General features: G+C 44.2%; 2 protein-coding genes across 2 annotated transcripts; both read right to left on the bottom strand.

The window, feature by feature from the left end:
- Positions 1–3,441: 3,441 nt before the first annotated feature.
- LOC124291251 (histidine-rich glycoprotein-like) lies at positions 3,442–4,725 on the bottom strand. The gene has a single exon (XM_046728191.1). The coding sequence runs from the start codon at positions 4,723–4,725 to the stop codon at positions 3,442–3,444; it is 1,284 nt and encodes a 427-aa protein (XP_046584147.1).
- A 603-nt stretch (positions 4,726–5,328) lies between these two features.
- Positions 5,329–5,922, bottom strand: LOC124291250 (histidine-rich glycoprotein-like). The gene has a single exon (XM_046728190.1). It carries the CDS (start codon positions 5,920–5,922, stop codon positions 5,329–5,331), a length of 594 nt encoding a protein of 197 aa, XP_046584146.1.
- Positions 5,923–11,828: the final 5,906 nt, after the last annotated feature.

The following is an 11,828-nucleotide window of genomic DNA, read 5'->3' as shown; positions in this document are numbered from 1 at the left end:
GAGAGTAGTATACATAGCGGTAGTGAGAGTAGTATACATAGCGGTAGTGAGAGTAGTATACATAGCGGTAGTGAAAGTAGTATACATAGCGGTAGTGAAATAGTATACATAGCGGTAGTGAAAGTAGTATACATAGCGGTAGTGAAAGTAGTATACATAGCGGTGGTGAGTAGTATACATAGCGGTGAGTGAAAGTAGTATACATAGCGGTGGTGAAGTGGTATACATGGCGGTGGTGAAAGTGGTATACATAGCGGTGGTGAAGTGAGTATACATAGCGGTGGTGAAAGTAGTATACATAGCGGTGGTGAAAGTGAATGCATGGCGGTGGTGAGTAGTATACATAGCGGTAGTGAGAGTAGTATACATAGCGGTAGTGAGAGTAGTATACATAGCGGTAGTGAGAGTAGTATACATAGCGGTAGTGAAACTAGTATACATAGCGGTAGTGAGAGTAGTATACATAGCGGTAGTGAGAGTAGTATACATAGCGGTAGTGAAACTAGTATACATAGCGGTAGTGAGAGTAGTATACATAGCGGTAGTGAAAGTAGTATACATAGCGGTAGTGAGAGTAGTATACATAGCGGTAGTGAGGGTAGTATACATAGCGGTAGTGAAGCTAGTATACATAGCGGTAGTGGAAGTGGTATACATAGCGGTGGTGAGAGTGGTAAAATAGCGGTAGTGAAACTGGTATACATAGCGGTGAGTGAAAGCAGTAAAATAGCGGTGAGTGAAGTAGTATACATAGCGGTGAGTGAAAGTGGTAAAATAGCGGTGGTGAAACTGGTATACATAGCGGTAGTGAAGTAGTAAAATAGCGGTAGTGAAGTGGTATACATGGCGGTAGTGAAAATAGTATAAATAGCGGTAGTGAAAGTGGTATACATAGCGGTAGTGAAAATGGTATACATGGCGGTGAGTGAAAATGGTATACATAGCGGTAGTGAGAGTGGAATACATACGGTAGTGAAAGTGAGTATACATAGCGGTAGTGAAAATAGTATAAATAGCGATAGTGAAGTGGTATACATGGCGGTAGTGAAACTGAGTATACATGGCGGTGAGTGAAAATGGTATACATGGCGGTGGTGAAAAGTGGTATACATAGCGGTGAGTGAAAATGGTATACATAGCGGTGGTGAAAATGGTATACATAGCGGTAGTGAGGTGGTATACATAGCGGTGGTGACAATGGTATAAATAGCGGTGGTGACAATGGTATACATAGCGGTGAGTGAAAGTAGTATAAATAGCGGTGGTGAAAGTGAGTATAAATAGCGGTGGTGAAAGTGGTATACATAGCGGTGGTGAGAGTGGTATACATAGCGGTAGTGAGAGTGGTATACATAGCGGTAGTGTGGAGTGAGTATACACATAGCGGTGAGTGAGAGTAGTAAAAATAGCGGTAGTGAAAGTAGTATACATAGCGGTAGTGAAAATAGTATAAATAGCGGTAGTGAAAGTAGTATACATAGCGGTAGTGAAAATAGTATACATAGCGGTAGTGAAAATAGTATACATAGCGGTAGTGAGAGTAGAATACATAGCGGTAGTGAAAGTAGTATACATAGCGGTAGTGAAAATAGTATACATAGCGGTAGTGAGAGTAGTATACATAGCGGTAGTGAGAGTAGTATACATAGCGGTAGTGAGAGTAGTATACATAGCGGTAGTGAGAGTAGTATACATAGCGGTAGTGAGAGTAGTATACATAGCGGTAGTGAGAGTAGTATACATAGCGGTAGTGAGAGTAGTATACATGGTGGTGGTGAGAGTAACAACATAGCGGTGGTGAGAGTGGTATACATAGCGGTAGTGAGAGTAGTATACATAGCGGTAGTGAGAGTAGTATACATAGCGGTAGTGAAACTAGTATACATAGCGGTAGTGAGAGTAGTATACATAGCGGTAGTGAGAGTAGTATACATAGCGGTAGTGAAACTAGTATACATAGCGGTAGTGAGAGTAGTATACATAGCGGTAGTGAAAGTAGTATACATAGCGGTAGTGAGAGTAGTATACATAGCGGTAGTGAGGGTAGTATACATAGCGGTAGTGAAACTAGTATACATAGCGGTAGTGGAAGTAGTATACATAGCGGTAAAGAAAGCAGTAAAAATAGCGGTAGTGAAACTAGTATACATAGCGGTAAAGAAAGCAGTAAAAATAGCGGTAGTGAAAGTAGTATACATAGCGGTAGTGAAAGTAGTAAAAATAGCGGTAGTGAAACTAGTATACATAGCGGTAGTGAGAGTAGTAAAAATAGCGGTAGTGAAAGTAGTATACATAGCGGTAGTGAAAATAGTATAAATAGCGGTAGTGAAAGTAGTATACATAGCGGTAGTGAAAATAGTATACATAGCGGTAGTGAAAATAGTATACATAGCGGTAGTGAGAGTAGTAATACATAGCGGTAGTGAAAGTAGTATACATAGCGGTAGTGAAAATAGTATAAATAGCGATAGTGAAAGTAGTATACATAGCGGTAGTGAAACTAGTATACATAGCGGTAGTGAAAATAGTATACATAGCGGTAGTGAAAGTAGTGATAATGGTATACATAGGGTAGTGAAAGTAGTGTGAAAATAGTATACATAGCGGTAGTGAAATAGTATACATAGCGGTAGTGAAAGTAGTATACATAGCGGTAGTGACAATAGTATAAATAGCGGTAGTGACAATAGTATACATAGCGGTAGTGAAAGTAGTATAAATAGCGGTAGTGAAAGTAGTATAAATAGCGGTAGTGAAAGTAGTATACATAGCGGTAGTGAAAGTAGTATACATAGCGGTAGTGAAAGTAGTATACATAGCGGTAGTGAAAGTAGTATACATAGCGGTAGTGAAAGTAGTATACATAGCGGTAGTGAAAGTAGTATACATAGCGGTAGTGAAAATAGTATACATAGCGGTAGTGAAAGTAGTATACATAGCGGTAGTGAAAGTAGTAGAGAGAAGGGTAGCAGGAGCAAAAGCATTAATTTGTTGTTATTGATCTTCAAATAATTATTTGTATCAGTGATATTTAATGAGCTGGATACCAATGCGTGCTCAGACGATTATCGTTGGGATCGGTATGTCAGCAAATATATTTGCAAATTTTAGGTAAGCCATTACTAACGAGAGCTTTTCAATGTAGGAAGCACGAAAACAATAATTTATTTATGGTTGACCATAGGTGATCTCCCTATTGATCTGTTACTTGTTCGTAGGGTTAGAGGAGAATTCCACACTTTCCCTAATAATCTCTGTGACCGCTGCTGTCGTATTTGGCTATAAACTACGATAACAGGCCTGACTGAGATTAACAAGCCGGTGGACAATTAAGAAACTCGCAATAACCATAGGCCAGAAGACAAATTCTGCAGACATGATAGACGTGACATAGATAGGAATTGTTTGTAATACACAGAAGTAGTGTGTATTGCAGATTGGTCACCAGAACCATAACACGAGGTCATCATGCAGGTCATGCCGGCCCTCCTCGTGGTCATACACTTCATGCAGGTCATCCCCGTGGTCATACGCGTCATGCAGGCCATCCTCGTGGTCATACACGTCATGCAGGCCATCCTCGTGGTCATACACGTCATGCAGGCCATCCTCGTGGTCATCCACATCATGCAGGCCATCCTCGTGGTCATACACATCATGCAGGCATACATCATGCAGGCCATCCTCGTGGTCATCCACGTCATGCAGGCCATCCTCGTGGTCATACACGTCATGCAGGCCATCCTCGTGGTCATACACGTCATGCAGGCCATCCTCGTGGTCATACACGTCATGCAGGCCATCCTCGTGGTCATACACGTCATGCAGGCCATCCTCGTGGTCATCCGCATCATGCAGGCCATCCTCGCTGTCATACACGTCATGTAGGCCATCCTCGTGGTCATACACGTCATGCAGGCCATCCTCGTGGACATCCACACCATGCAGGACATCCTCGTGGCCATACACGTCATGCAGGCCATCCTCGTGGTCATACACGTCATGTAGGCCACCCTCGTGGTCATACACGTCATGCAGGCCATCCTCGTGGTCATACACGTCATGCAGGCCACCCTCGTGGTCATACACATCATGCAGGCCATCCTCGTGGTCATCCACATCATGTAGGCCATCCTCGTGGTCATCCGCATCATGCAGGCCATCCTCGTGGTCATACACGTCAAGCAGGCCATCCTCGTGGTCATCCACATCACGCAGGCAAATATCTTGGTCATACACATCACGCAGGCCATCCTCGCGGTCATCCACATCATGCAGGCCACTCTTGTGGCCATACACGTCATGCAGGCCATAGTCGTGGTCATCCACATCACGCAGGCAAATATCTTGGTCATCCGCATCATGCAGGCCGTCCTCGCGGTCATCCACATCATGCAGGCCACTCTTGTGGCCATACACGTCATGCAGGCCATCCTCCTCATCATACACGTCATGCAGGCCCTCCTCATGGTCATCCACATCATGCAGGCCATCCTCGCGGTCATACAAGTCATGCAGGTCATCCTCGTGGTCATACACGTCATGCAGGTCATCCTCGTCGTAATACACGTCATGCAGGTCATCCTCGTCGTAATACACGTCATGCAGGTCATCCTCGTCGTAATACACGTCATGCAGGTCATCCTCGTGGCCATACACGTCATGCAGGTCATCCTCGTGGTCATACACGTCATGCAGGCCATCCTCGTGGTCATACACGGTCATGCAGGCCATCCTCGTGGTCATACAGGTCATGCAGGCCATCCTCGTGGTCATACACGTCAAGCAGGCCATCCTCGTGGTCATACACGTCATGCAGGCCATCCTCGTGGTCATACACGTCATGCAGGCCATCCTCGTGGTCATACAGGTCATGCAGGCCATCCCCGTGATCATACAGGTCATGCAGGCCATCCTCGTGGTCATACACGTCAAGCAGGCCATCATCGTGGCCATGCAGGTCATGCAGGCCATCCTCGTGGTCATACACGTCATGCAGGCCATCCTCGTGGTCATACACGTCATGCAGGCCATCCTCGTGGTCATACACGTCATGCAGGCCATCCTCGTGGTCATACAGGTCATGCAGGCCATCCTCGTGGTCATACACGGCATGCAGGCCATCCTCGCGGTCATCCACATCATGCAGGCCATCCCCGTGATCATACAGGTCATGCAGGTCATCCCCGTGGTCATCCACATCATGCAGGTCATCCCTTGGTCCTGCAGGTCATGCAGGCCATCCTCGCGGTCATCCACATCATGCAGGCCATCCCGTGATCATACAGGTCATGCAGGTCATCCCCGTGGTCATCCACATCATGCAGGTCATCCCTTGGTCCTGCAGGTTATGCAGGCCATCCTCGCGGTCATACACGGCATGCAGGCCATCCTCATGGTCATCCACATCATGCAGGTCATCCCTTGGTCATGCAGGTCATGCAGGCCATCCTCGCGGTCATACACATCATGCAGGTCATCCTCGTGGTCATCCCCATCATGCAGGCCGTCCTCGCCGTCATACAAGTCATGCAGGTCATCCTCGTGGTCATACACGTCATGCAGGTCATCCTCGTCGTAATACACGTCATGCAGGTCATCCTCGTCGTAATACACATCATGCAGGTCATCCTCGTGGTCATACACGTCATGCAGGCCATCCTCGTCGTAATACACGTCATGCAGGTCATCCTCGTGGCCATCCACATCATGCAGGCCATCCACATCATGCAGGCCATCCACATCATGCAGGCCATCCTCGTGGTCATACACGTCATGCAGGCCACCCTTGTGGTCATACACGTCATGCAGGCCACCCTCGTGGTCATACACGTCATTCAGGCCATCCTCGTGGTCATACACGTCATACGGTTCGTGACAACAGCAGAAGCAGTATAGAAGCCAGATCCACGACACCGGCATTGCAGAAGTTGGATCCATGAATGAGTCAGATTGCTAAACAAACCACACGTAATGCAGTTCGCAACAACACCAACAACAGGGAGCTTTTAGCGCCTTTATCTCCCACACAGGTTTACCGGTTGTAACGTCGTTCAAAACAGGTCCAATCATGAATAAACCAAAGTAAAGTCCAAGTGGAAAATGGTGTATTACACATGTACATATAATGGAAGCTCAACGGTATTCGGAGAAAAAAAGAAGGTATTGAATGATTTATGATTGTCAATAGTTTATCTGGAGATCTCTGGCTGCTCGTGTAGGTCAGTGGTTTATATTGCTTAATGTGCCTCTCCTATTCCCACGATAACAGCAATACTGGCACGGTTTATCTGCTTTGTCAATTATTTATGTGCACAGACGAAGCTTTAAATAAAAGTCTGAATAGAAAACACCCTGGTGGTGTTGTCGTGGAGGAAAGGTCAAATAAATACAGCCCATTCGCAGACGGAATCGTCGGAGTGTTTTCTGGTGTAATGTAGCTTGGATGCGGTTAGTTATGCGCCTGAGTGGGTTTGTTGTTTCCCAGCTGATATATAACCTATCTACAGAGACAGTTCTCACTCTCCCCTTTCCCCCACACCCCCATGCTCGCTCGTCAATCAAGTGCGCCAGTAGAACTCGGGTGTTAATTGCCATAACCCTTGCAGCTAATGGAGCAGAGAATGCATGTATTGTAACGCCGAGAATGACACCAGCGGTTTATCTCCCACTGATCTGCCTTTGTACGAGATGCTGCTGCTGTCCTATACCCATGGAAACTATCGAGAATACCTTATAGGCGGTATGATTAATTACTTATATCTGGAAACGGTATTGACAATTGTCCGATTCATTCAATTGCTACATTTGAGGTATTATTGCACTCAAGGGTTCCGGCAACATGCAGGCCGGTTGAGGTAATCATTGTCATAATGAGCGTCATCTGCAAACTGGCAACACGCCCAGTGTCGGTGACTTAGTGCATTGTCAAACAGATCTACATGTCTGGTCTCCAGAACATGTTAACTAAGAAGGCCATATTTTGCCAATTATTACATTGAAAACTTTGAAAGTCAACTACTATCTGTGATGAAGCATAACGACATGATCTGTGAAAGAGCGCATATGAAAGAAAACTGAGAACATGTATAGAAATATATTTCGAATGTAACCTATATCAGCAGCCAACTTGATACGGATTTGAAAGTTCTAAGATCCTTTTCCTTTGCTAAGTAGCCGTGGTTGTATTAAACCCGTGTAATAACACTAAACCATGGTGCACCACTAAACCTGTAAAGTAACAGTAAACCCGTAAGATCTCTCTCTCTCTCACACACACACACACACACACAGAGTAAGAGAGAGAGAGTGAGAGAGAGAGAGTGAGTGAGAGAGAGAGAGAGAGAGAGAGAGGGGGGGGGGTGCAGGCTCGAGGCCGATAGACAGAGTTTTTCATTTTCATATTTTATTCAAAAGCAGACAGGATAAGAGACAAAGACCCACAGACCCGCGCAGGCACGCGCGCCCACACACGCACGATCACTCATACATGCAAGTCGCTTCAACTGCAATAATCTTGGAAGCCATCATGTACAACGCCATCATTTCGCCTCACTATTTATTACTACATTGTTAACAAGAGTTGCTGCCCTTTAGTCGAGCTGTCACTGATGCGTGTGACCAGTGTCGATTACTATCCCATAATATCCTGCACGCGGCAGGGAAAGGCCCTATAGGTGTATACGGCGGAAGACTCGTGTCAGGTGCAAGACAGCAAGGACAGAGGGGGCTACGAAACTAGTCAATAAATATTTTGATACGTTAACTAAACATACCCTTTAGATATAACATGTTCCGGTATTTTGGCATCGAAGTGCCAACATATAGGTTTATTGGAATGTCTGGCAAACAGGAGAAATCGTCCTCTTTGGTTTGGAGAAATATTACTGATTTGCGAAAGGGTCAGCCATTCCAAGAATACTCTACGATACTGTCGTCTGATACCTTTGGCAATGACAAGATGATTCTCTGTGAATAAGACGCGAAAAAGGCTTAATCGCATTGATTACCATGAGAAATGAATCCAATTTGATATCGGTTGGCATACAATTTATTGAACGAAATAAATAATGAAACTAACGGTCCTGCCTCCAATATCACGACACGTATATAACTACATGACATATCTTGTATTCCAGAGAAAAGGTCAGAAGCCGAGTATTCTGTTGTGGAGAAGGTGGATGTTAAATTACACTCGTTGACATGCGGAGAATAAGCAGCCTCGTAAAGTTTATAAGGTTAAACAGCGAACTTGGGTCTAAAGTAGAACATGGTGGACATAACCGTTGACAAATGTAGTCTCACTGTACTCATATTGTACAAGATATCCAATTTTATTCTGAATTTAAGTTGTGCGGGTGAGTTGGTTGTCTACATCTTGTAATGCTGCTTCTTTGCTATTTTGATATTCAGCAGCACCGGTCAGTTGGTTGTCTACATCTTGTAATACTGCTTCTTGGCTATTTTGATATTCAGCAGCACCGGTCAGTTGGTTGTCTACATCTTGTAATACTGCTACTTTACTGGATTAATATTCAGCAGCACCGGTCAGTTGGTTGTCTTTTCGTCTTGTAATGCTGCTTCTTTGCTATTTTGATAGTCAGCAGCACCGGTCAGTTGGTTGTCTACATCTTGTAATACTGTTTCTTTGCTATTTTGATAGTCAGCAGCACCGGTCAGTTGGTTGTCTTTTCGTCTTGCAATACTCAGCTCAGTTGGTTGTCTCTTCTTTGCTATTTTGATATTCAGCAGCAGCGGCCAAAAGCTTCCAAGTTAAGACTCAATACCCCTGGGTGTATCGTGTTCGAGTGTTGTAGATACCATTTCAACGTTAAACCAAACGGTGATGTTGTTGCTTGTCTTAGAAAAATTATTGAACATGTTTGTTACAGATAACCACAAATACAAATTTGCCAATAAAGTAAAAAACAAAAGACCAAGTATAAATACCACCCTTATTAGCAGGTAGCAGCAGGAGCTATAATAATAAATAAATAATAATAAGTACATTTATAATGCGCCAAATCCAGACACAAAGTGTATGCTCATAGCGCTACATAAGAGATTCTGACATCACGAGGTTAAGAGATCGCGGCTAGAAATGATTAGAGTCTATAGAACTGAGTGAAGAGAAATGTTTTGAGACTGTCTTTGAACATTTGCAGAGTAGGGATTCCTTTAAGATAATCTGGGAGTTTATTCCAGAGAGTGGTGGCATTGTAAGTAAATGATCTCTGACAAAATCGTCTATAGCAGCAAGAGTAGTAACAGCACTAACACAAACACTGGTAATGATAGCAGTATCAGTAATAGTATTGTAGCCGTAGAGTTAAAGTCGTAGATAATGTGGTAACAACCGTTGTAGTAGTGGCATGGCTGGTAGCGGGTGTCAGTAGTCTGTCTTTCGTACTGCACTTTCAGAAAGGAGATTATTCTAATGATGCATGGATAATTAGAAATACTGGAATCTGTGCACATAATAGTTTGAGATAATTGGTCAATTATGGCGTCCGTGACTCTCCGCACGGAGGAGAATGAATCTGGTTTAATGCAGCAACGGCAGCACGCCTAAAGGTGGTTACTGGTGATAAACAACTAATGATGATTGTCATCCACTCGCTGGCGTACTCTATCGATCATTACAACCCATGGCAGCAGACCCACGTCTTTACTAAACACTACATATAGCTTGATGATTGCAGATTAAAAACACGAGTGGACATTCGGACATCCCCTGAGATGGTCTTTTGCAGGGAAACTGCTACTGTCGAGGATTGGACAGTGGAAACACGGGTGGGTTTGGAAGGACAGGTCGTTGTCGTCTATTCCGAACCAAACATGAAAACTGGTAATATATGCATTAGAAACACTCGTTCGAGTTCCCATGGAGGACAAAGCAATATCAATTTCTTTTTGGACAGATTCCCATCTGGGACTAATTCACCTCCTGTTTCTCGCATGTCTAAAACGAAAGTGTCATGTTTGACAAATACGCCTCCTATGCCTCTTGGGTGTTTAGGACCTGTAGTTGTTAAAGCGACTAAAGCAAATCCAACATACCAACATGCAGTTGGCAGAGCAAAGGTAGATGATCCAACATACCAGCATGCTGTTCACAGAGCCTGGGTAGATGATCCAATATACCAACATGCTGTTCACAGGGCAAGGGTAGAGGATCCAACAAGCAACATGCAGTTGACAGAGCAAGGGTAGATGATCCAACATACCAACATGCTGTTCACAGAGCAAGGGTAGAGGATCCAACAAGCAACATGCAGTTGACAGAGCAAGGGTAGAGGATCCAACATACCAACATGCTGTTCACAGAGCAAGGGTAGATGATCCAACAAGCAACATGCTGTTCACAGAGCAAGGGTAGAGATCCAACATGCAACATGCAGTTGACAGAGCAAGGGTAGAGGATCCAACAAGCAACATGCAGTTGACAGAGCAAGGGTAGAGGATCCAACAAGCAACATGCAGTTGACCAACATGCTGTTCACAGAGCAAGGGTAGAGGATCCAACAAGCAACATGCAGTTCGACAGAGCAAGGGTAGAGGATCCAACAAGCAACATGCAGTTGACAGAGCAAGGGTAGAGGATCCAACAAGCAACATGCAGTTGACAGAGCAAGGGTAGAGGATCCAACAAGCATCCAACATACCAACATGCAGTTGGCAGATCAAGGGTAGAGAATCCAACAGATCCAGTATGTAGCAGTGTTTGGTTGACCTTCACGTCCAACTTGCACACGAAATATTTTTTCTTAACTTCCAATCAGTACAATAATTGCAGAAGGTTTTCAGTAAGCTGAAATAAAACCACCCTCACCTTCACCTGTAAGCAGAAGAACGCGACGTTGTAATTACAATGGTTTTCATAATACTTGGTGTGGTATTGGGGTACTTCGCCGAAATGTTTATTGTGATTCAAGGTATATCTCCACACTAAATACTAACGTTTTCATTTGTATACCATGAACCTGCTACCAGGGGCGGATAGGGAGTGGGGGTGGGGAGGGTTGATGTGCGTGTACCCTCCCTTCTACTCCGAAAAAACCTTTCCCTAACAGTTGGACTTCATGCTTTAAAAAAAAATATGTTCAACCAATGCTCTACTCTAAAATCCTGGATCCGCCCCTGTTAGCTTGTTAGCTGATGAAATCAACCCATATAGACAACGCCGCTCTGAAGAATTATTTCACGACTGTAATTTGAAAAACTCGAGATGATCCATGTTGTTTCCCAGTTAGTTTTTATGCTTCCTCTTACACCATCCACTCGCCAGAGAACAACAACCACTTGATCGTCCTTATTGCTTTAACTAGTATTTTTTCGTTGGATTAACACTTGGAATTGACTTCCTCGTTGTCAGACACAGTGTTTCTGTGCTATTTCCTTCTCATTTCCGATACTTGTTTCAAACAGCGGGAGGTTTTATGATTGTTCATATAATGCTTAGGAATAAAGCCTATTCCGAATTAACTGCAGTCCGACCTAGTCGTTCGATTGATAACATTTTTTAAAGTCAGCAAGTGTGCCCTTGTGCTATACAGCCGTGGAAATCTATTTCTCCGTGATTGTGGGCGATATTGGATTTGGCTCTTGTGTATCTTTTAAAAAGCAGTAAAATATTTTCAGTTCTCAACAGGCCATTGGTCCAAATCCACTGCATTCGTTCACCATTCTTTTGGGAAGAGAATATCGTGAGCGTTTATGTCGCGCGTCAGAGGTATCTTTGAGTATTGATGCCCTTGCTGATCAGGAAGACCTGTTAATGTCAGGAGCAAGGATGATTAGCGCTGTCCACTTGCTATCTCTCTTATCAA

This window comes from Haliotis rubra, unplaced genomic scaffold, assembly GCF_003918875.1.
Source record: "Haliotis rubra isolate DU_JTF1 unplaced genomic scaffold, ASM391887v1 Scf488, whole genome shotgun sequence".
Taxonomy (NCBI): domain Eukaryota; kingdom Metazoa; phylum Mollusca; class Gastropoda; order Lepetellida; family Haliotidae; genus Haliotis; species Haliotis rubra.
Note: the sequence above shows the minus strand (reverse complement) of the source record. Positions and strands in the feature narration are given on the sequence as shown.

What these genes read in the sequence shown, in the direction of transcription:
- LOC124291251 (XM_046728191.1), bottom strand. Translation starts at nt 4,725, where the DNA reads ATGACCGTGTATGACCACGAGGATGGCCTGCATGACGTGTATGACCAC.
- LOC124291250 (XM_046728190.1), bottom strand. Translation starts at nt 5,922, where the DNA reads ATGCCGGTGTCGTGGATCTGGCTTCTATACTGCTTCTGCTGTTGTCAC.